The 25,232-nt window shown below is 45.6% G+C and overlaps 1 protein-coding gene across 2 annotated transcripts in view; it reads left to right on the forward strand.

Moving 5' to 3' along the window:
* The window catches only part of VTI1A (vesicle transport through interaction with t-SNAREs 1A), a 396,202-nt gene extending 371,368 nt beyond the window's left edge, over positions 1 to 24,834 (forward strand). Inside the window, exon 8 of one of the 2 annotated variants that reach the window (XM_023729947.1) lies at positions 19,668 to 24,834. In XM_023729947.1, the coding sequence (XP_023585715.1) occupies positions 19,668 to 19,761 (94 nt within the window). In that variant the 3' untranslated portion in view covers positions 19,762 to 24,834. Of the gene's footprint in view, positions 1 to 12,516; positions 13,957 to 19,667 lie in introns of those variants that run through there. The other variant, XM_023729949.1, reaches the window with a different exon arrangement.
* Positions 24,835 to 25,232: the final 398 nt, after the last annotated feature.

The raw sequence follows: 25,232 nt of genomic DNA on the forward strand, positions 1-25,232 counted from the left end.
GAATCATAGAAGATTTTTTAAAAGCACCCTAATCGCAACACCTAGACATGATCATTAGTTGCATTTCAATGTATAGCTTTCCAATTTTTGTTTTAAACTTGTATCTGTTTTTGTTTTTTTTTTTTCCAATATGGGATCATAGTGTATGTACTATTTGGGACCTATGCTTTTTACCTAATATACTATGGACAAGAAAATTGGTGTTCTTCATGAAGACTACTTCATGAAGATCCTGTTACACCTTCTGAATCATCAAGTTTGTTCAATGTAGTTTTAATATTAATTCTATTTTAGTGTATTTTTTCTTTGAAAGTTATCAGTGCCCAAATGGCAGTTGTGGCAACTCTTAGCTCACCAGTATAATATGAAATATTATCACATCACCATATTTCATTGGGCAGAACTTTGCATTTTTTCAGGTTTCACATCATGATCTAGAACTATGAAGGTAGAAAAGATCAGATGTCATTTTCCCCAGCTTTACTCGTAAATGCAAAGTGCCTCATCTGGTATTACAGCATTTAGAGCTAGAGCTAAAATGCAAGACAGAACCCATGCCAGCTATCACCCCTCTCCCACAGCACATGGACTTTGAAATCGGACCTGATTGTAAATACCAACTTTGCCACTGACTAGCCAGGTGATCTTGGGCAAGTTAACCTCCCAAAGCGTCAGTTTCCTGCTCTATAAAATGGGAATAGTGATATTTTTATCATAGACTTATTATGAGGATAAAAGACAAGAATTTGTGTGTAGTACTTAAGATAGCATAAGACCCACAATAAAATAAAATTTATCATTTTTCCCCACACATTTCCTCTTACTTTCTCATAATATTGTAAAGAAATTAATCATAATTGTATTGCCTTTTCCAATTTATTCAATTCTTAGTTTAGTATTATTTTCAATAATAATTATTATATATAATAATAAACATTAATTCAAGAAAATGTAGAAAAATATGAAGATAGAAAGGAAAAACCATCCACCACTCAAATACAAGCACTGTTTTTCCTTCCAGTCTTTTTTTTCTGTGCAAAGACTTGCCGTTTGTTTTTAGACATGTCAGCTAGTGTCTTGAACTAATGAAATACTGTTGGTACTTAAGGCAGGTGCTTTAGAGAATTTGTTCTGCAGCCACCACTTTCTGCACTTGCTTCCTGTTATAAAAGAGATGGCCTATGTGATCCCACTTCCATTGGCAGGAAGCCAGATGGGGTCAGATGGGTGATCATGGGGGATGGGGGTGACGTATCGAAATGTACTGAGGAGTTCCTAGTCCACTAATTCTGTGGCCTATATATCTCTAAAGGAGCCCTGGTGGCTCAGCGGTTAAGCACTCAGCTGCTAAGCAAAAGGCTGATGATTTGATCTCACCCAGTGGCCACTTGGGAGAAAGACCTGGCAATCTGCTTCCAGAAAGATCACAACCAAGAAAACCTTATGGGACGGTTCTCCTTTGTCACATGGGGTCGCTATGAGTCAAAATCGACTCGACGGCACCTAAAAGGAGCAGTTTGTGTATAACCCAGTCCACCCATTCACAAAACTAGCTTCTCTAGCAATAAAAGAAAGGTCTAGACAAGACTTCAGCAGAGGCCACTGTCTACCAGACCTGGAGTCGGCTTTGTTGTGAGCTAGTACATAGGCAACTCCTTAGAAGAATAACTACACTCAAATGTCTTCAAGCCTGAGGAAGAAAAGCTCTTCCTGGACCCTTAAAAGGTGTTCTGTTCAGGCTGAAAAGAAAACTCCTACAGCCTAGTACCTCCTGTCAGCTAATTTGATAGTTCTCTATCAAGTAAACCATTAGTGAATACATTGATCCTTTTCTGTTTCTTCCTTGTTTGCGGTTCTGCCTTGGCTATTCCCAGGATTTCTCTGAACCAGTTGGGCAAAATTGATTTTTATTAGTTCCACTGGCCTTGTGGAAAATTATGTCATGAACTGGTTTTTATAGAAAGACTCAAAGCACAGCACAGGGTAAAAAATAAGCCTATAGCAGTCAAAACTTGTCTGAAATGTCTTCAGACTGGAAGGCTGAATTTATTGCACAAAACAAGTACTGCGAGGCGGAGGTGTGCAGTCCTGCTCATTATCACTGGAAAGGGGAACCAAAAAGCCGAGTAAAAAATTAAATTTTAATAATGTCAGTGATATTTTCTAAATCTTTCCTGACAGAAAGATTCTCATTATTTTTATCTGTCTCCGAGTAGGTTCTTTTAGTGCCATCTCAGAAATGGCCTCGGCTATGATTGTTTCCCAGGCTTGAAAGCATCTGAAAAACTAAATATATACAGAGGGAAGTATGCTTTAGATTGTTCAAGGGGTGCCGCGACCGTGGTAACATATCGGCTAGCAGATCTGCAGCCGGCATTTGCTAGAAGCGCCTTCAGCTTTCACAAAAGACATCCGTGTTGTTAAGACAATTGCTGTAAATCCCCCGAACAAAGGGGACCCATGGCCCACTGCCATTGGCTGCAGGAGGAACCCAAGGGCCCACAAGTCCCAAACTGGGGTTCACTCTGGAAATCGCCCCACACTGCCGTGAAAGAAGAGTCAAGGCAAAATGGAAATATCCTGTTGTTTTGGTAAGCACGAAAACTTGCATTCCAAGTATCACACTGTATGCAATTGTTTGAGGATAGGAGAAAACATAAACCAGAATCATTAAAGTAGCCAACCACGATGATAAAAACTCTTCTCACTTCCTTAGCTCTTTAGTGCCTGTGTATAAGCCTGCCCTGGTCCCAAAAGGATTTATAGCAATTGACCTAAATATATACAAAATATATAGTAAGATTTTATGTATGTCAAATGAAGGTCAGGAGTGAGGTTAGCAGGCGAAATGTGGACTAGCTGTCCATTTGCGAGAGGTGGGCCACGAATGGATATGTAGGCTCTCTAGCAGCCAACTTGAAGAAGGAGATGGTTTCAGGTCAATGAGTCAGTATCCACACAGCTCTTTGCCCCACCCGGACGAGAGAGAATTTTCCATGGCAGCTCACCGCACCGGCACACACTGTGCGGCATAATCAACAACATGCTCAAGAGCATCCTTACAGGAAACACTGCGAGGTCCACAGGGCTGTCTCTTACTGTCCCTCTGTGTCAGCTGGTGGCGTGGCACCAAGCACAACAAGGAGGGCGTCTGTGACTGGACAGTGTCCCCTGCAGGTGTGGCTCTCAGCTGCTCCACCGCTCCTGGGCTGACTCTAGAGTCTCCAGGAGGAAGCGTGGACCCTAAAGTGTTAGGCTGATCAGGCAACACTGTTTCTCTCGGCTGGACTTTTGACAAGTCTTCTGTGGGAGATAGTTTGAGGTTGTCCCTCCGGCAAGGACCTGGAGTAGAGCCACCTTTCTTGGTAATTAGGTGCAGCCCTGTTGTCTAGTAGCCAGTTACCAGTTGCTGTGGAGTCAGTGCCAACTCACAGCAACCCGACGTGTGTCAGAGGAGGACTGTGCTCCATAGGGTTTTCAATGGCTGGCTTTTTGGAAAGTGGGTCACCAGGCCTTTCTTCTGAGATGCCTCTGAGTGGACTTGATCCTCCAACCTTTCGGTTAGTCTCTGAGCACGTTAACCATTTATACCACCCAGCGATTTCAGTAGCCAGGTAGGTTGGGAACCGGGGAGCTGCAGCCACGTGGCCCAGTCCTGACCAGGGCTGTGCATTCCGTAACTTTCCGGAGAGGGCACAAGCTGGTTTTGGCTTCTGTTGACCCCTCCCTGACCTTCGACCTGTGGTTAGGAATCAGTTATGGGCTAAGCTGGCTACACTCCACGTAGACCCTGGTTATTGATGCTCACACAGAGGCCACACTTCTGATGTCTAGAGCTGTTGGTCAGGAGGGCTGGGCTTTTGACATCTCCCAGGAAATCTCCAGGAGGAAAAGGCAGGGATGCACTCACCCTCCCCCCTTCATTTGTTCCTTAGTAACTAGTCAGAGGTTGCAGACGAAAGACCCACAGGCCACGTCTGCCCCACAGATGTGCTTTGTTTGGCCACTCGGTGTTTTTGGAAACTCTGACTTAGTTGCCAGTATTTAAAACTTGGGAGCTATCACACACAGAAAGAGCAAGCTCTCTGGCTTCTCTTGACAAGTCAGAAGAGCTGGCAGCGTGGAGCCCGCTTTCTCTGCTGCGGGAGTCAGGAGCAGCCACTCGATGTAGCAAAGGGGCAGGCAGCCAGCCCCCTCTCTCTTCCACACCTGCAGCCCCCTGCTCTCCCACCTGGCAGGACTTCCTTCCTGGGTTAGAGAGAAGAAGAATCGGAATTCTCAGGCCAGCAGGTGACTCGGCTTCCCTTTCACAAACCTGGGGACCCTGCTGTCTGATAGCTCTCCACCCACCCTTCTGCCTGAAGAACGATGAGTCAACCCTTCCGCTTGTCCTTCATAAGCCTTCCCAGGAGGTTCTGGACCTGGGTTCACCTGCTCAGCAATGATCCCTGCTGCTTTGAGGTGTGTAAAAGATTGTGAAGAAGATGTCAGAAGTTTGAGCAGACAGTGCATACTTTACTGGGAGTCTCATTCACTGTCCAACCAAGAAAACAGAACTGGCTCTGACCATTGAAAACCGAGGCAATTTCATGCAGGAAACCGATTACAGGTGATGGAAGAGCTAGGAGGCAACAGGGTGAAATGAAGCAGCCCAGGGATTAGCATCAGGAAGCCCCTCCACCCTGGGCTGGGGGTGCAGAGGGAGGAACGGTGTTCCTGGAGCCCAGTTCCAGGGTCACCTGATGGAGCTGGACACAGGGAGGTCTGTCTGTTAGGATCCACAGAGGAGACGAGCTGCTGGGAGACACAGCCCACAGCAGAGAAGAGGGGTTAAGAGTACCCTGGCTTCTCTCTCCCTTCCGCCCCGAGTGCCCTGCAGTGCCTCCTATTACTGACAGCAGCCAGAAGCCTAGAAAACACAGCCTGGGGTGGGGATGAGAGTAGAGTCCAGACTATGATGCAGCGCAAAGCAGTGAAAGGACAAGACAAGGATATGAGGAGCAACAGCCCAGGACTGGCACCGTGGAGATGAGAGCTAAGATGGTCTCCATTCAGCTGGCCTCAGAACCAAATCTGGATGAGAGAGGGAAATGGACTTCTGATGTCAGGATCTAAAAAACCAAAAAACAAATCTGTTGGCATCGAGTCGATTCCGACTCAGTGACCCTGTAGGACAGGGTAGAACTGCCCCATAGGGTTTCCAAGGAGCACCTGGTGGATTCGAACTGCCAGCCTTTTGGTTAGCAGCTGTAGCACTTAACCAGCATTTCCTAGGATCTAGAAGACATAACCAAATCCCTGAAGAGCAAACAGAGATGAGGGTGGCTGATCAACCACTGCCAAAAATTCTTCCCCCTGACATCAAGAAAGAAGAAAGGTGTAATCCATGACTATTAGGAGATAAGTATCTAGTGTCAAATCTTGTGGGGAGACGATGTTATAGCCTATCACAAAAACCAAGGCTTCCTGTCTTACCTCTATGACTTCAACCAGCCATGTTCCAGAAGAATCTTGGCATCTTGGCCGTCAAGGGCTGTACCCAGGAAACTTAACAGAGGAAAAGGGCCGCCTCTGCCTTCCTGGGGAACTCAGCAGCAGCTGAAGGTGAGGCTTCCGGCAAGTGACTCAGCCTGGACCAGAGAAGCTTTGCTAATCAGGGCCAACACTGGGCATGCCCACCAGTCACGGGTATTTACATAGAAGGGGCCACAACACCTAAAGAGAGGTGCTACTTACTTCTAGGCATGGGGGGACAGCCACATAAGAAGGAGTTTTAGGAACTGTTGTGGAGAGATTGGTAAGCAATAGTTGATGTGGTTGTTAGTTGTGGTCAGGTTGATTCTGATACAAGGCCACCCCATGTGTGTGGAGTAGAATTGCTCCGTAAGGTTTTCAAGGCTGTGACCTTTTGGAAGCAGATCACCAGGCCTGTCTTCCAAGGCTCCTCTGGGTGGGTTCGAACCTCCAACCTTCCAGCTAGTAGTAGTGGAATGGTATTAAAACCAGTTGCCATCTAACTTGAAGAATGTAATCCTCTACTTTACCAAGCATGATGTCCTTCTCCAGGGACTGATCCCACCTGATAACATGTCCAAAATATGTAAGACAAAGTCTCATCATCCTCGCTTCTAAGGAGCATTCTGGCTGTACTTCTTCCAAGACAGATTTGTTCGTTCCTCTGGCAGTCCATGGTATATTAAGTATTCTTCACCAGCAGCATAATTCAAAGGCATAAATTCTTCTTCGGTCTTCCTTATTCATTGTCCAGCTTTTGCATGCGTATGAGGCTATTGGAAACACCATGGCTTGGGTCAAGCACACCTTAGACTTCAAGTTGACATCATTGCCTTTTAACACTTTGAAGAGATCTTTTGCAGCAGGTTTGCCCAATGCAATGTGTCGCTTGATTTCTTGACCGCTGCTTCCATGGATGTTAATTGTGGACTTGAGTAAAATGAAATCCTCGACAACCTCAGTCTTTTCTCCGTTTATCATGATGTTGCTTATTGGTCCAGTTGTGAGGATTTTTGTTTTCACTATAATGAAGTGTAATCCATACTGAAGGCTGTGATCTTTGATCTTCATCAGTAAGTGCTTCAAGTCCTCTTCACTTTCAGCAAGCAAGGTTGTGTCTGCATAACGCAGGTTGTTAATGAGTCTTCCTCCAATCCTGATGCCCCATTCTTCTTCATACAGTCCAGCTTCTCAGATTATTTGTTAAGCATACAGATTGAATAAGTATGGTGAAAGGATACAACCCTGATGCACACCTTTCCTGACTTTAAACCACACAGTATCCCCCTTGTTCTGTTCGAACAACTGCCTCTTGGTCTATGTACAGGATCCTCATGAGCACAATTAAGTGTTCTGGAATTCCCGATCTTCTCAGTGTTATCCAAAATTTGTTATGATCCACACAGTCAAATGCCTTTGCATAGTCAATAAAACACAGGTAAATATCTTTCTGATATTCTCTGCTTTCAGCCAGGATGCATCTGACATCAGCAGTGATATCCCTCGTTCCACGTCCTCTTCAGAATCTGGCTTGAATTTCTGGCAGTTCCCTGTTGATGTACTGCTGCAACTATTTTTTAATGATCTTCAGCAAAATTTTACTTGCATGTGATATTAATGATATTGTTCGATAATTTCCACACATTCTGTTGGATCACCTTTCTTTGGAATAGGCACAAATGCGGATCTCTTCCAGTCAGTTGGCCAGGTAGCTGTCTTCCAAATTTTTTGGCATAGACAAGTGGGCACTTCCAACACTGCAACTGTTTGTTGAGACACCTCAGTTAGTATTCCATCAATTCCTGGAGCCTTCTTTTTCACCAGTGTCTTCAGTGCAGCTTGGAGTTCTTCCTTCAATACCATCGGTTCTTGATCATACGCTACCTCCTGAAATGATTGTAACATCGACCAATTCTTTTTAGTACAGTGACTCTGTATTCCTTCCATCTTCTTTTGATGCTTCCTGCATCATTCAGTGTTTTGCCCATAGAATCCTTCACTGTTGCAGCTTGAGGCTTGCATTGTTTCTTCTGTTCTTTCAGCTTGAGAAATGCTGAGCGTGTTCTTTTGGTTTTCTAACTCCAGGTCTTTGCACATTTCATTATAATACTTTGGTTTGTCTTCCCAAGCTGCCCTTTGAAATCTTCCATTCAGCTCTTTTACTTCATCGTTCTTCCTTTCACTTTACCAGATGTTCAAGGGCAAGTTTCAGAGTCTCTTCTGACGTCCATTTTGGTCTTTTCTTTCTTTCCTCTATTTTTATGACCTCTTGCTTTCTTCATGTATGACGTCCTTGATGTCATTCCACAACTCGTCTGGTCTTTGGTCATTAGTGTTCAACGCATCAAATCTATTCTTTAGATAGTCTCTGAATTCAGGTGGGAGGTATTCAAGGTCATACTTCGGCACTTGTGGACTTGTTCTAATTTTCTTCAGCTTCAGCTTGAACATGCATATGAGCAATTGATAGTCTGTTCCACAGTCTGCTGCAGCCTTGTTCTGAGTGATTATATGGAACATTTCCATCATCTCTTTCCACAGATGTAGTCAATTTGATTCCTGTGTACTCCATCTGGTAAGGTCCATGTGTATAGTCGCCATTTATGTTGTTGAAAAAGGTATTTGCAATGAAGAAGTCTGGTCTTCAGAAGAACTAGATGGTGTCTGGCTACCACCAATGACCGCCCTGACGGGGAACACAACAGAGAGTCCCTGTTGGAGCAGGAGAAAAGTGGGGTGCAGAACTGAAATTCTAGTGAAAAGACCAGACTTAATGGTCTGACTGAGACTGGAGGAACCCCAGAGAGCATGGCCCGTGGACCCAGCATTAAAACCATTCCCGAGGCCAACTCTTCAGTCAAAGATTAGACTGGACTATGGGACATAAAATGATACTCGTGAAGAGTGTGCCTCTTAGCTCAAGTAGATACATGAGACTAAATGGGCAGCTCCTGTCTGGAGACAAAATGAGAAGGCAGAGAGGGTCAGGAGCTGGTTGAATGGACATGGGAAATCAGGGGTGGAAAGGAGGAATGTGCTATCACAGTATAGGGAGAGCAGTTAGGGTCACATAGCAATTGTAAACTTTCACTTAAAGTACAATAAAATGAAATTTTAAAAAAAACAAATATAGATCCTGTCACCAAGAAATTAAAATCTAGAGGCCAGAACCATTTAAAAAAAAAAAAAAGTCTGGTCTTGCAAAATTTTATCATCCTATCTCCAGCATCATTTCTATCACCAAGGCCATATTTTCCAACTACCAGTCCTTCTTCTTTGTTTCCAACTTTCACATTCCAGTCACCATAAGTATCAATGCATCCTGATTGCATGTTCAGTCAATTTCAGACTGCAGAAGTTGGTAAAAATTTTCAGTTTCTTCATCTTTGGCCTTAGTAGTTGGTGCATACATTTGAATAACAGTTGTATTAACTTCCTTGTAGGCGTATGGATATTATCCTGTCACTGACAGCGTTGTACTTCAGGATAGATCTTGAAATGCTCTTTTTGACAGTGAATGCAATGTCATTCCTCTTCAATTTGTCATTCCCGGCATAGTAGACCATATGATTGTCCGATTTCATTTTAGAGAATTAGAATTGGGTTGGTCTCAGTGAGAAGTAGGGGCCGTTGATAGTTTTTGAGTTGTGTTCCTTGATTTCCGTTGAATGACCTGTAGTAGCATTAGACATTTTTGAGTTGCTGTTATGGACAGATGCTGCAGCAGGACTGGCCAGTCGGATGAGAATGGATGTTACCGTGAAACAGGAACAGGCCTGGGGAGTCAGAAGACCTGGCAGTGCCCTTGAGTGATTGACCTTGGGCACGTGCCCTTACCTCTCAAGGCCTCAGTATCCTCAGCTCTAAAATAAACTAGGTCAGGGAAACCTTTTCCAACTCTAGCAGTTTGCAAGCCTGTGAGGGATTAAGTATACCTTGCATTCCTAGAGCATCTGTTATTTAATTCTCTTCAAGTTCCTTCCAAGCCCTTTGATTGAAGTGAGCTGCCTTGATCTTATCTGAAAGCCTGTGGCCAGCCAAGCCTCTCTCCAGGCCCCCTGCCATCACCAAGTCCATATTTAAGAATGGCAGAGGCTGTGGTGTGCAGGCTGAAATTTGATGTACACATTTGGCCACGGAGAGTGCAATGTAACTACACATCATTGATCAAAACCCATCGGACTTATCAGTGGGCTCTGACAGGTACTTGTTGGCTGCCTTCCCAGGCTGGGAAGGTATCCCCAAGCCAACCAATGAGAAACTCTGCTTTTCCCTTTTGATGTTGATGTTACCACCTCGGAGAGAAGGCTGGGACCTGCTGGGGAGACTGTCAGTGAGGCGCAGGTAGATACCTCTCTATGGAAACGAGAAGCCTGGCTAGCCTGGGGAGGCAGCAGCTTCCTGGCTTTCCTGCCTCCACCTTCCCTGCCAGCCACTGGAATTTTCCCAGGTGGCTCCCCCAGCCTCTGACAACGGGTTACTCTCGCCTTTCCTGAACTGCCATTTCCTTTCCCAGAATGTTCTGCTGACTGCATGTGTGCCCTGGGCTTTACCTCTTCGAAGTGGGACATGGCTTTAATTAGTTAATCCTTTTCTCCCTAGGGTGGCTGGTGAGTTGGCTGATTGTGTTTGGGCAGAAACTGAAACCCCAAGTGTCACGGAGTGACTTGCTGCAGGTCACCCAGGCAAATCCAGTATTGTGGGCACACAACAAATTGTCACACTGCTGGCAGTCCTTTAAGTGCGGTCCTTGTTGTCAGCCTTCTGTAATGGATGGCTCATTGTGACCCCGTAAGCTCCCAGAGGGCAGGAACTCTGTGTTTTCCTTTTTCTTTGGAGGCACGTGGCCGGGCCTGCCATACCCATCCACGCTGCCTGTGCGCGGTCCAAGGACCTCCCCAGTCTTCCAGCTGATGGCTGTTAGACAAGGGCAGGCAAACCCCAGACAGCAAGCCAAAACCGGCCCACTGCCTGTTTCTATACAATCTGTGAGCTAAGAATGGCTCTTATATTTTTAAACGGTTGGGAAAAAAAAAAATTCAAAAGAAGAATATTTGTTGACACATGAAAATTATATGAACTTCAAAGTCCAGGGTCGATAAATAAAGTTTTATTGGAACACAGCCACCCCCATTCATTTACATCTTGTCTATGGCTACTTTTTTGCTATAAGGGCAAAGTCCGCAAAGCCTAAAATATTTACTGTCTGGCCCTTTACAGAAAAAGTTTGCTGACCCCTGTTAAACCAAGAGAATCTCTGGCTGGCACAAACACTAGAGCTGCTAACCGAAAGGGCGACTGGAGTCTACCCCCAAGGTGCCTCGGAAGAAAGGCCAGGCAATCTCCAAAAATCAGCCATTGAAAACCCTATGGAGCACAGTTCTACTCTGACACACATAGGGTCACCACGAGTGAGAGTTGATGGCAACTGGTTTAGTTTTGGTTTTTTGGTTAAACTAAGTAGAAGTTTAGAATGAGGCAAAACTAATCTATTCCTCAACTGGGATCTGACCTAGCTCTGCCGGTGCTCTGGTACTGGCTCCTGGCTCCCCACGGTTCCTGACTGGAGAGCTTAGCATCTCCACCTATCAAAACTTAACTCTCCTGTCTCCCATCCCCTCAGGGCTCTTGCATGACTGACCACCTAAACCCATGTTAGCAAATGTGGACTACTAATGGCTGATGATGGCTTGCTAGGCTGGCCCCAAAATAACATCTGGTTTTCTCCCCATTTCAAATGGCTTATCCCAGAGGTATGAGTTGTGGGGTGAGTCTTACGTGACACGGCTTTGGGCAAGGTTCCTGCTCTGCTCCTGAATGGTAATTTTCATTCTGAGATGAAAGAATCAACATGTCCTGAAGCTTGTGATGCAAAGCTTCCGGGGAACCAGGTGGGGGCCAGCCTATCATTGAAGGAAGACCCTGTCTAGATCCACAGTAAATGTGAGAGGCAGAGATGGGGACGAGGTGAGGACATGGAGAACAGACATTATGAAGCCCAAGAGAAGACCTTTAAGTGCATCTTCTGGACTGGATCTGAGAACTGATAATAGCTGAAAGTGAGAGAAGTTCCAACCCAACTTATTCAACCCAAAATGAAATGTTTTGGTCTTATAACTGGGTAGCTTAAAATGTAACTCTTCGGGTTTCAAGCACACAACAGGATCCAGGGGTTCAAATGATGTCATCTGAACCTGGGTTTGTGTTTGTTTGTGTTCCTTCATCTCTTGGCTCTCTGTTCCTCTGTGTTGGCCTCCTGTGGGCAGACCCCTCCTGCATGGTGGTAACAATGGTCCCCAGCAGCTCTCGACTTCCATTGTCACTGCAGCCAATCCCAGTAAAGACAGTACCTGTTTCTTGATTTTCCAGGAAAAATCCCAGGTGTCGCTATCTGGCTTGGGTCGCATGCCAATTTCTGAACAAATAGTTGTGCAAGGGATTGTTGTTGTTAGTTGCTGTTCAGTCAGCTCTGATTCACGGCGACCTTATGAATAACATGAAACACTGCCCGGCCCTTGCCATCTTCCAGCACTATATTGGACAGTATTCTGTTGTGGTCCATAAGGTTTTCATTGGCTAATTTTTGGAAGTAGATTACCAGGTCTTTCCTCCTCGTCTGGAAGCTCTGCTGAAAGCCGTCCACCATAGTTATGCTGCTGGTATTTGAAATACTGGTGGCATAACTTCCATCATCATAGCAAAACACAAGGGATCTAAAGCGGTCATTGCCTGGGCCTGCCTGGGTCATATATCCACCCTTGGAATCCGAGAGTGAGGCCAGCCCCACCTGAATTCCTCGGGTGGAGCTGGAGGTTCCTCCAGAGAGATGCAGGACATAAAAGGCCCTGTCTGGGAATTATCAGGTGGCATGATAACCACATGGCTCTAGCTCAGAAACAGCCATGTGCCCAGCTTTGAAAATAATGCTTCAAATTGGAGTTAACATTCAAGACTGATGACAATTAACTATTTTCCCCTGCTCCTGTTTTCATGTCGTTCTAGTGAATTCTAACATTGGATTGGATTTAAAACTTGGAGAGCCTTTCCTCTGACCTTTGTTTTGGGAAGTACCTAGACAGAAGCAGGTATAAGTTCCTTTGCCTCAGAGTTTATCCTATGCCTACGCGGTTGCTAATTGTCCTGCCAATTATTACTGTTCTATCAGACCTCAAATGGTGGGCATCATTATTCAGGCTGGTCGGCCAGGCAGGAGGGCATGTACAAGACATCTCTCTGAACCTGTAGAGTGTCGTGCACTCTCCAGCTAATGAATGTAAAAGGGTTTGGACACTGCTGGCATCCTTAATGGGAGGGTGGCTAATAGCTAACTCCTAAAGCTGTGCTTGTCTATAAGCAGCTCTTAGTGCTACCTGGACCTTTAGGGGAACATCTGTAGGTAGATGTTCTCATTTTCTTCTTCGTTCATTTGGCAAACATTTTCTGGGGGGATGTCCATGCCTGGCTCTGTGGTGGGCACTACAGATACAAAAGACAAAGGAGATTCAGACCCAGAAGCTCCACTGTTTGCTGGAGAATCCTGAACAGATGCAGAAACTCATAAAACCATGTGGTGAGTATAGTGGTGAGAGAGATACGCAGGGAAATATAGGGGGAGAAACGGGACAAGGTCAGAGAATTCTTCTTGGAAAAGACAGGAAAGTATGCTGTAGATCAAGGACTTGGTTTTGGAACCCGGATGAATCACCCTGAAAGGGCTTTTAGTAACAAATAACTCGAAGACTGAACGTAAACTGGCTTGAAAAATAAAGTTAAGTTGTTTTCTTGCGTAACTGCAAGTGCAAAGGAAGGGTGGCCTGATCTAGAGGTTCACCATGTCTTCAGAGCTGAGGTTCCATTCCTCTGTCATTCTTCCAACTCTGCTTCCTTCCATTGGTCAGCTTCTTTCTTAGGCTGGCTTCCCTCATGGGAACAAAATGGCTGCAGCAGATCCAGGGCTTACGTCTATACACCACCCTGTCCAGATGGCCCAGCACTCCAGGCAAAGGTTCTGATCTGTTGAACTCGCGTAAGTCACATTCCTGCTCCTGGTCCAGTCACTGTGGCCAGGGATGTGGAATGCTCTGGCTGTCTTAGCCTAGGTCACAGCTCTACCCCTGTAGCTAGAAGTAGTGTCAGATATTTAGGGTGGAGAAATAAACGTGGCCAATGTATGTCTGCTATATACGGGCAGCAGAGTGCTTAGCTGGACTTGCAGAAGCATCATGTGTGATATCATCATTCATTAACACACAGTGGCACTGGTTCCAGCTGGAAGAAGCTCCTGATTCTTCAGTGATAGGTGTTACAATCAACATAACAGAAAAGAATCCCAGCTTTTAGAAACCAGGAGGCAAAAACCTTATCCTTACAGAAAGGAAAGAAAACGTATCAGCCCTGACCATACGCTGGCTTCTGGGCTACGTTAAACAGACCTCATTTGACCTGGCCAGATACCTCCTTTAAATCTCATTGGCTTAAGAAAAGTTCATTGTGAGTCCAGATGAGTCTCCAGGGCAATCGTCCTCCATGTGATGACTCAGGGGTCCAGGCAGTGGGAGTCGACGCCATCCTGTAACTACACTCTGGAACATATTGTTGGTGTTGCTGTTGACTGCCTGCAAGTTGACCCCTGACTCACGGTGACCCCATGCACAATGGAATGAAACATTGCCCATTCTTGAGCCATCCCCATAATCAGTTTAGACTGGACCATTGTGCTTCATAGGCTCTTTATTGACTGATTTTCAGGAGTAGATCACCAGGCCTTTCTTCCCAGTCTGTCTTCATCTGGAAGCTCCACTGAAACCTGTTCAGCATTTTAGTGACATGCAGGCCTCCAATGACAGACAGATAAGGTGCATGAGGTGCATTGGCCAGGAAAGGAACCTGGGTCTCCCACATGGAAGGTGAGAGAATTCTACCATGGAGCCACCAATGCACCCCCTCTGGAGCATGTTGTTGTGTGCTATCAAATAGCAGGGAAGGAGAGTCAAGCACTGGCAATTAAATGCCTCCGTCTGGAAGTGACTCCCAGCACTTTTGCTCACATTTCATTGGCCAAAGCAAGTTGCATGGCCATACCTGTCACCAAGGGACAGGTCAGTGCAGCCTGTGCCCGGAAGGATTGGAGAACCCCGGTGGCTGGGCTCCTGGAGCCAGAGCAGAGAACTGTGTCAGGTGTCATGCCTGCCTGCTTTGCTTTAACCAGTCTTCTCTGATTCCGGCTGCCACACGCAGGAGCTTGTTTCCAGAGGGGGAGGAGACCGGCAATGGAAAGATTAGCTACTCCCCGGGTTCCACACAGGGATCAGTATTTTCAATAGTACTTTGTGAGTTCAGCCTTAAAGTAAATGGTTAATTCATCTTGTATCAACAGCACTGTGATTCATAATGTAAACTTGGAGAATCCTTGATGTTGTGGGCCCACATTCCTTTTAATTTGGCTCTGCATTCTTTTAAAGCCACAGTGTGCTCACTTAATAGAATGCAGCATGCAGATGCACAAGTTTTTGCCTGGAGGCGCTTTAGCCCGGCTGTTTCAGTGGATGTCTTCTTTCAAGTGTATATTCTTTCTTAAATTATTTACTGGGTAAACACACTTTGCATTTTCAAAAGGGAGATTGAGACTGCTTGCTGCATCTCTAGTTGAACATAAAGCCCCCCCTTCCCCAAAGTGAGAAGGTAGTATTTTTCAGTTCCTCCAAAGTTCTTTCTGGGTCTCACTAACTGGGGAACCCCTCTTCCTGGCTCGTTTCTGTGATTCTTTCCAAACTCTGCTTTCCTTTCTGCTTTGCCTATAGCTATACCCGCTGGCGGCCCTGGCTGTGACTGTCCTCTAGGCTTCCTCACAGATGGGGCTCACCAATGCCAGCCTTTGTTGCCCCTCCAAACTGGCTCAGTCCTGTCCACTCAAAGGCCCCAACAGCTCACTTTCCTGGTCATTAAACCAAACCAAACCAAACCCCTCGCTTGCGGGTCAATTCAGATTCATGGCAACCCAGTGTTTGTTACAGAGTAGAAACACTCCATACGGTTTTCTTGTCTGTAATCTCTACTGTAAAGTAGAGGGTCAGCGAAAAAGAGGAAGACCCCCAATGACATGGATTGACACTCTGGCTGCAACAATGGGCTCAAACATAGCAACGACTGTGAGGATGGCGCAGGACTGGGCAACGTTTCGTTCTATTATACATAAAGTCGCAATGACTTGGAGCCTACTTGATGGCACCTAACAGCAACAACAGTATTTGTGGGATCAGACCGCCAGGCTTTTCTTCTGTGGCACTGCTTGGTGGGTTCAAACCACCCACTTTTAGGTTAGTAGTCAAGTGCAAACTGTTTTCGCCACCCAGGGACCTATTCCTGGCCCTTAGAGGAGCTGCCCATCACCTTTGATGTTCAAAGCTGGGTTGATGGCCTGACCAGAGTCAAGCTCACTTCCAACCCGTCTGTTCCAACTCATTTTTGCCCCTCAGTATCCTTCAGCTCAAATATCTGCCAGCCTTTCATTTTGAAAAGGAGTCCCTAGACAGTGCAAACGGTTAATGCACTCAACTGATAATAGAAAGGTTAGAAGTTCTAGTCCACCCACAGGCTCCTCGGAAGAAAGTCCTGGTGATCTACTTCCAAAAAGTCAGCCATTGAAAACCCAACGCAGTACAGTTCTGCTCTGACACACAGAGCCGACTCAACACCAACTGGCTTGGCTTCTGGTTTGAAAGCAAATGGCCTCTTCTTCGCACTTCCACCCCCAGCACGCTTCGTTTCCACAGGGACCTTTACTTTCCTAGCTTCAGGCAGAAGACCCAGTAGTGCTCTGAGGAGATACCCCTGATAGGAAGTTCCATCGTTGGGGCTATACTTGACCTTTTCAATTCAGGCTTTCTACGCAGACTCCCGGAGATTTTCCTGCAAATTAAATTTGCACAGATTTCTCGGCTCTCCTATCTTGTATGGAATGATTATCCGTTACCCGGGCTGCGTTCTTTTGTTATCATCCCTTGGACAATTATCTTTTGAGTGCCTGTGTGCCAGGCATGTGCTGAGGCTCTAGAGGTGAATTCCACATCGTCCACACAGGTAAGTCCACAGCAGCCGGAGAGGGGGCTGTGAGGGGAAGCCAGCCAGGCTCCATGCATACACAAAGGAGGGAATGGAAAGTTGGTCTTTCAGAACCCTTGAGAGACAGCGACGAGGTAGAGCCGTTTGGGGATCAGGTGTGTGCTGAGTGAATTAAACACATGAGCTGTTAGGGAAGAACGTGGGGTACAGCCCACTCTTCTTTGGCTTGAAATGAGGGAAGCCCAAGTAGGAAAGCCAGGAAGAGCTGAGGATTTGACTCTAGTGTGTTCCTTTTTCTAACCATGCCTCCGATTAGACAAGTAACACCCACAGTTAATCCTTTGTAAATTAGCATCATGGATGCCTGGGGGCCCTCAACCCACAAATAAAATGATTGTCAACCAAGCCGTACAAGAGACACGTTACCGTATATTACTTAAGACAGAATTTTAAAGAGTTTTCATGCTTTTAATCTGTTTCACTGCTGAGTTTCAATTTTGCTGATTTCCTTTGCAAGTCTGATGAGGGGACAGTGGTAAGTAGAGATTTTGACAGGGGCTTGGGCAAGCCAGATATGTAGGGACTGTTGGGAAGACTTCTGCCCTTTCCAGAGAAAAGGGGGAAAAAAATCTGTGTGGGTTTTAAATTCAGCCAACAAGTAGCACCGATCAGTGTTCATAATTAGCTTCACTTTAATAAGCCATGACGGTCTATTTGTATGTATTTATTTTGGGGACAGAGAATCTTCCTACCCTGGGAGTAAATATGGCCTGTTAAATCGGAATTAGCTGTCATCGCAGAAGAATTAATGTCGGGGCACAGCCTTTCTAGTGGGGAAGGGAAAAAATAAACGAGACAGATCTTAGCCGAGCCTCCGTGATAAATGAGGACGAAGCGGACCATTCGTCTCCTGCAGGAGAGCGGACATAGGCGCTGACGCAGTTTTGCGGAAGACGTGTCAGCAAATGTGATCATTTTGTAACCTGTCAGGAGGAGAGGGAGCTAGTCCTTTTAGGGTGCCACAAGGGAGTGGGTTTGTCAGAGGTGACAGCTCCCATCCATCCATTTAGGTTTGCGGAGGCGGGGTGAGGGGTCAGAGTGGGAGCTGAGAATGTGGAGGAACTTGACTGCAACTATAATCTGATGCCATCATCCTTCCAAGAAATAAACTCATATGGAAGCTAGACAAGGTGGTGAAGACCCTGCAGAGATTTATTTGTGAAGATACAAAGCAGCCAGCAATTCCACTGCTAGGGATATACTCAAAGACTTGAAAGCAGGGACTCAAACAGATACTTGTATACTAATGTTCATTGCAACACTATTCAATAGCCAAAAGGTAGAAGCAGCCCATGTCTGTATCAACAGATGAATGGATAGACAAAAGGGGGTGTAGCCATACAATACAATATTACTCAGCCATAAAGAGAAATGAAGTTCTGATACTTGCTACAACATGGATGAACCTTGAAAACATGAGTGAAATATGTCAGACACAAAAGGGCAAATATCGTTTGATCTTACTTATCTGAAATACCTGGAATAGGCAAATGCTCAGAGACCAAAGTTTATTAGCGGCTACCAGGGGCAGGTGAGAGAGGGAAAGAGGGAGTTATTGTTTAAGGGGTACTGACTTTCTATTAACCAAAAAATCAGACCCATTGCCATCGAGTCGATTCCGACTCATAGCAACCCTGTAGGACAGAGTAGAACTGCCCCATGGAGTTTCCAAGAAGTGGCTAGTAGATTCAAACCGCTGACCTTTTGGTTAGCAGCCAGGCTCTTAACCACTGCGCCACCAGGGCTCCGAGTTTCTGTTAAGGGTGATGAAAAATTTGGAAACAGATAGTGTTGATGGTCACACAGCATGGTGAATGTGATTAACGTCACTGAATCGTGCACATAAAAACGAAATGGAAAATATTTTGTTATGTAAATTTTACCACAATAAAATGAAAAAATACGAAGTAGGAAGGTGAAGTCTTTGTTAAACTGGGGGTCTGGCTTAAACCCACCTTGCTCTTCCCTCTGGAAGACCCCTGTCCAGTGGTCTGTGCCTCCAGTAAGGCAGCAGGCCTTTTCCTGCTTGATAGAGGATGGTTGGATTGGGTTTTAACTGGGTGGAGAGCCGCCTAGGCTGCCAGCCACTCTCTCTATTTCCGTGTGGTTCTGTGAGAGCGAGCGTGGGCGAGGCTGTTTGACCTGGGTTCTCTTTGAAAGTCTCAACAAAGCATTTTGATGTTCGGCCTCTTTTCTCAGAACAAGGTAACAGATTATGAAACAGCTTCAGGAGAAGCGCTCTGCAGGCATCTGAGATGCCTGTCTCCGTTCTGGTTCTCCTTCTGCGTTCTCAGGACCCCATCAGCTTTCAGCAGAGCCAGAACCCAGGGGGTTAGGAGCCCTAGAGGGGAGGGCCCACCCACAAATGCTGAAGCAGCACCTGGGGTACTTATTATTATTTCTCATTTCCATCTTTTTGCCATGGAGCAAATGTAACGTTTCCTCGTGACGTAACCCAGGGTGAGCCAGCAGTGACATATGACGGTTTTACAGCCTAAACTGCAAGTTTGACACTTGCTTCTTAATCCTGTCCTTTTCTTCCTCGGTCTCGCTTTTACTTCTCCCTGGGTATTTTTTGTGCAGGTAAGTACCTTACTGACATGTGTTTCCTTAGCGTCTCTCACTTTAACAGGAAACACTGCAAAAAATGAGCCTTGTCTCACTTTTTAAATGAAAAAGAGAAGCTCGCATGGGGCCCTTGGTCACTTAAGAGACTACATGGTACTCAGAGCCCAGAAAGCCATTTGATTCACTCAGCTCTGCGGTAACCATTTCCCCGAGTGCAGTGTGACAATCACCATGGAGTCGTTCATTTCCTTTCCTGGTGTGTCTTTGGAGAACCAAAAAGCTGCCTGTACACGCACACACACACATAAGCATGCACACACACGCGCACGCACACGAAAAACCAGGCTCCTCACCCCACCTGTGCTGCTGTTGTTTGATTAGCCAACTTGGTCTTGGATGGCCTTTGGCAGATGTCCTCCAGTCTATCTGTGTGATTTTTTTTCTTTCCCTTTGCTCTCTCCTAGAATCATCCAGAACCGTATTCTGCTCATCATCCTGGCAATCATCGTGGTCATCACCATCCTGATGGCGATTATTCTTTATGTCAAAAGACACTGATGTATCTGCTGTCCCTTGATAAACAGCAACAACGGCTTGTTCTGAGTAATTAAGACAGAATGGTCACATGAATCATTCTTTTGCACTGACAGGCCCTGTGACCCCTCCCTCCCTCACCACTGTGTGTGCAGCCGAAGCACAAAGAGTGTAAAACTATTTTCTATCCCTGTTTGCATGTGGGTTGATTTCCTCTTCCAGGCTTGTCTTCACCCAGATTTGCTCTTCGTAGGGGAAGGTGAATGTTTATTTGCCTGTTGGTCATTTCATCGACTGACCAAAAGAGCCCCTGTGACATTCTTCCTTGCCCTGTGGGCGTGTCAGGGTCACGGTCTGGGAGAGGGCGCTATGAATCAGTCCTGGAGCTTCCGATGGGTGTGCTCCGTGGCTGGCTGTTTGTCACACACCGCTTGTCACCGACTTGCCCTTCTGTAATGTCCAAGGATGCAAGTGCAGAGAAAACCAGGGTCTGGAGCCAGTGAACTGCTCCAGCAGATGGGCCAGCTTCCTACCCAAGCATAATGAAGAGCCCGCCTGCCTGAGTGGTTTCATTGTAAAGGTGGGTATTTAATGTCAGATGTGCAGGAAATTTCCCTATTTTTCTATTGCCTCATATTTTTATTTTTTACCCAAGAATGTCTTTGCTGAGTCCACCTGATGTCCACTTTTCACAACTTTGATTACCAGCTACAAGAACTATTCCCTTTCATTCCAAAAATTCCATACTCCCTAGAGTTTGCTGGCAAAGTGAGCCTTGGCACGGTATTTAATTGTGACCTCGTCTTCCCTGACCTGTGTAAGCATCTCTGTATCCTTCAGGTTTTAATATTTGCACTGCCAAAAGCAGCCCTCATACATGCAAAAGGTCTGACAAGGGTCTCTCCACATCCATTCCAGTATGTAAAGAGAACATGAATATTTCAGTAAGAGCAAGAACATGACTCTGTCAGTGTGAAATTTCAAATGTGATTATAAATATAGTAAAGTCCTATAGGATGATCCACTAGAAATAAACTTCACAGAACATGTTCACTAACCTCCTTTCAAAGATTAAGGGATTGCTGAGTGTTCCAAAAAAAAAAAGGATGGCTTGGTTTTCGTTTTTGTTTTTTTTTAAACTGACAAATATTAGCAAAGCCTTCCTGAATTTAATGTGTATTCAAACTTCTAACATGCGCTGTGATTTTCTTTCATTTCTCTTTGTCTGTGAGTAACAGGAATTGCGTTCAAAATGAGTTCGCTTGTAATCATGCTTAAAGTTGCCCAAGATGAGGTCATTTTTCCCCTACTTGTAAAGCAAAAAGTGTTTTTCTTAAGACTTCTTAGGCAGTTCCAGGGTCCATGATGTCTTTCGAGTCTAATTGGAAGCTTTGGATGCTTGAAAAGCAAACCTATCCTCTTCATACAAAATGCTAACCACCTGTGCCCACGGACCACGGTTGCCCGGATGCAGCGCTTGATGTTTCTCCCAGCTCAGAAGAGAACCATTATGGCTTAGCGAGGAAATGCAGAATGCCAAAAGCCACCAGAGAAATGGAACTTACCGAAGCAGGCCAGGGCCTGCATGTGTTCCAATAAATCATTTAGTATTGTGTAAATAAAGCTGCAGTCTGACTTCGGAGGACAGTGTGGGATTTTGGCAGAGGGAAGTAGGACAACAGAGGAGTGGGAGGCTGGGCTAATTTTCCTATCGGCTGAAGGGATCCATCTCTGCAAGAATCTTTTATTCTGATACTGGAATTCTATACTGCCAAAAACATTGATGAAATCATTGGAGTAAAAAAAAACCTCCTCCTCATTCTGAAACACTAATCTTTGTGAAGAATTATACCCACTCCTCTGATGGCGTCCTTCGAAACTGTTGATCTTAGCTAACGTGTATAACTAGTTATCGAGCCACTCCTGGCGCCTCCATGCCTTCTACCACTCAGCAGACTCTTCCTAAGGCCACCCAGCAAGCAAGGTTGACCCCCTAATCTAAACTTGCTGGCTCCTAAACATTTAACTCAAACTTTGGCTCATGTTGAAGTAGATAAAATGAGAGAGAGAAATGCAGTGCTCACCTCTCAGTGGCTTTTTTTTCCCTCCCAGTTCTATCTCTTTATCAGCTCTTGCCTGTGATTTTGCCCCAATTTAACTTCTGCCCAAGGACACCTTGGGAGTGGAAAGAAGATGAACAGGTAACCCTTGGCCTAACAGCTCCATCAAACCCACCTGCAGAGGGACCATCTCATAGACCAGGGTAGTAAGTGCTTTGTGAGGAAGTGAGTCAGAAGGTCCCCTAAACATCTCCCCTGACCCTCCTGGATGCTGGAGGAGAGACGCAAAGGAACCCCAAGGAAGACAAAGTACTCTTTCTCCTTCCCTGCCCCACTGGGGAATAAGAAAGTCCACAAATTCGAAGCAGGTCTTAGATCTGTGAAAGGTTCTAGATACTTAATAGGTAGACGTCAATAGATGAATGTTTCTAAAGTTGGGAGCCTTTGTTAAAAATGAAGTTTTATGGAGGTAGGGAGGATGAAGATGAAGATGAGGAGGAGGAGAAGAAAACTCTTGCCATGTAAAACTCACGCCGCCACCTAAGCAGTTTCCCTGGCAGAGTGAATAAAGCAGATGCTACCCTGCTTCAGAATCGAAAGCAATTTAATTAAAGTCTCTTAAGTTGTAAAGAGTTTTAAATGCTCCACGTTGAAGGCGAAGGCCTACAAATGCAGTGAGATTGACGTCAGCCACTAGGCCTGGGCTGGGAGGCCATTTGCTATTCTGTTTAAGGCAGGCTGGATTGAAGAAATCTTATTTTGGAACCAGCTTGGTGGGGGGTTTGCTTTGCTACTGCTTCTGAGCCCTGAGCTTCAAAGGCTGAAATTAATGGTGAACAAAATTGTGCGGCTCTGGCCGTCCCATGCGGGGCAAGCCCATTGAGGGTTATCATTAAGTAAAGAAATAAAGAGGGGGGAAAAAGCCTGCCTGTTCCAAAAACCTCATCAGATAATGACCTCAGTGATTGGGTTTTCCTTACCAAACAGCATCCAGAGATTATCTGCCCTGTAGAAGGAGGGAGGGGGAAAGAAAGGCAAAGAAAAGCAACTGTCTTTCTCTCCATCTCTCTCTTTTTTTTTGCACATCTTTTCTTTAAAACTGTCAGATCATTTCAGTATTTCAAATCCGAGGAAAACAGCCTGCCTGCTGCTGTATTTGAAGTTGTAATGGTGTCAAAAAGTCACGACTGACTGACAGCCGTCAGTCCCAGAGGAGCTCATTAAATCATAAAAACTTGACAAGGAAATAATTGCGCATCGCCAGCAACTTGGCGCCTGTTTAGACGTTTTTATTTTCTTTCATTATTAGTCCCCACCATTACGTTCATTAACAAATTGCATTAAACAACTGTTAAGGGCTAATGATTTGTTTATCGCTTTTTTTATTATTATTATTTAAACATTAGCTGTGTCATGTGGTACCCCAGCAGCCTCTTGCCATCATCTGACTGAATATTTTTCCACTCCGAGCTCTGGGTACTGTTGGAATATGAAATAGATTATTCATTACTCTCCTCTTTGCCACTGATTTGGTTTCATGTAGCGTCTTCCACAGAGAAAGATGAAAACTTGTCAAAAATAGGTTATATCTTATTCGAAGGGGCAACAATAGCAGCAGGTAGAGGCACACTTTAATATTTAATTAAGGTTGATGTTAACCCCTTTAAATGACTTTAGCTGTAAGTTATATTCAAATGCAGAAGAGAAAAATAATTGTTCTTAATTTGCAAGCTATTCAGCAGGCATTCTTCATGGAGTTAGCTGGAAATTTAGAGCAGAATTTTTAAATAATGAAATTTCCCAGCATAAATATTTATAGCAGTTTGTCGACATAGTTGAGAATTAACTACTTTTGCCCACATCCAAGCAATGATTTCCTCATCACTTTGGTTTGAACTGCTAGCCTAGCAGGACACTCGGTGCTTGGAAGTGGAGGTAGCTTTCCTGGGAGGACGAGGCCAGAGCCAAGGACTGTTGGTTGGTTGTGGCTGGGGCTGGTTTCAAAGGAATCACTGTGAGTCCCCAATCCTGGCTCACTTGCCTCTCCCCCTTTGCCTGAGTGTGTGGTTGGAGGACTGTGGTCTGGAGGGAGAGTAAGTAGGGACAACTTAAAGGAAGACTCTTGTGGGTCCAGTTGGCTTGTGCATGGGGGTGTGAGGGAGGGCATCTGGGGGCCTCTGTGCAGTCAGTTGAAGCTGATTGCACACAGTTAACAGGCAACAGCAGCGGCACTTTGCGGGCCTTGACCTTCCACCTGCTTTCGTCTCTGTGATTTGCCATTGGTGAATTGATCTGCTTTTCTGCGGGCTGTGCACTTGAGGGGCCTGAAAGGAAACAGCTCCATCATATCATCCTAGACCAGAAGTCGAAGGAGTTCTCCATGCCTTAACTGCTGGCTGCAGCTGGTTGCCCAGTCCGATTCTATGAATTTACTGAACGATGGAAATCACCCTCAGAGGCCTGCTTCATTGGCATTTCAGGGCTTGGGCATTCTGTTCACTGCCAGGGAACCGGAAATACCTTTCTCCCAGTCTCTTTCTACTCCCACCCTTGCATCCCCAGAGGGACCAGACCTCTTACGCAGTGACACTATGGGCGTGAAGGGAAAAGATGGTACATGCCCTGTGCTCAATGCAGCATCTTTCAGCACCACCCACCCAAGGACAGATGGTCCTACAGGAGTGGTGGCATGGGAGAGGCCAGCCCATAGCTATGAGCCAGGTACAGCCTGGTCTCGAGCCTCGCTCTGTGCCCTCATTGACCACTGTCAGTGATAATGGAGATGGCAGATGCTCCTGGATCTGGAGGGTCTCAAGTCTTCATTTCAACCCACTCCAGACCAGTCACATGACTACCTACCACCCTTGGAATGCTCCCACAGCTCAGCAGAAGATGTGCTCAGAGTCCCCAGTCCAATTCCCAGAGACCTAGGTTAAGGGTGCTGCCTCACCCTATGCTAAACTAAACCTAAACTAGACCCCAGGAAACTTCTCTGGTTTACATGATGTCATGGATTGAATTGTGTCCCCCAAAAATATCTGTCAACTTGGCTAGGCCATGATTCCCAGTATTGTGTGATTGTCCGCCATTTTGTCATCGATGTGATTTTCCTGTGTTGTAAATCCTGTCTCTATGATATTAATGAGATGGTATTAGCAGCAGTTATGTTAACGAGGTAGGACTCAATCTAGAAGATTAGATTGTGTCTTAAACCAATCTCTTTTGAAATACAAAAGAGAGAAGCAAGCAGAGAGACATGGGGACCTCATACCACCAAGAAGGCAGCACCAGGAGTAGAGCGCATCCTTTGGACCTGGGGTTCCTGCACGAAGAAGCTCCTAGACCAAGGGAAGATTGATGACAATGACCTTCCTCCAGTGCTGACAAAGGAAGCTGTCCCCTGGAGCTGGCACTCTAAATTTGGACTTCTAGCCT

The sequence above is a fragment of the Trichechus manatus genome, unplaced genomic scaffold, assembly GCF_000243295.1.
Source record: "Trichechus manatus latirostris isolate Lorelei unplaced genomic scaffold, TriManLat1.0 scaffold00031, whole genome shotgun sequence".
In the NCBI taxonomy this organism is placed as follows: Eukaryota; Metazoa; Chordata; class Mammalia; order Sirenia; family Trichechidae; genus Trichechus; species Trichechus manatus.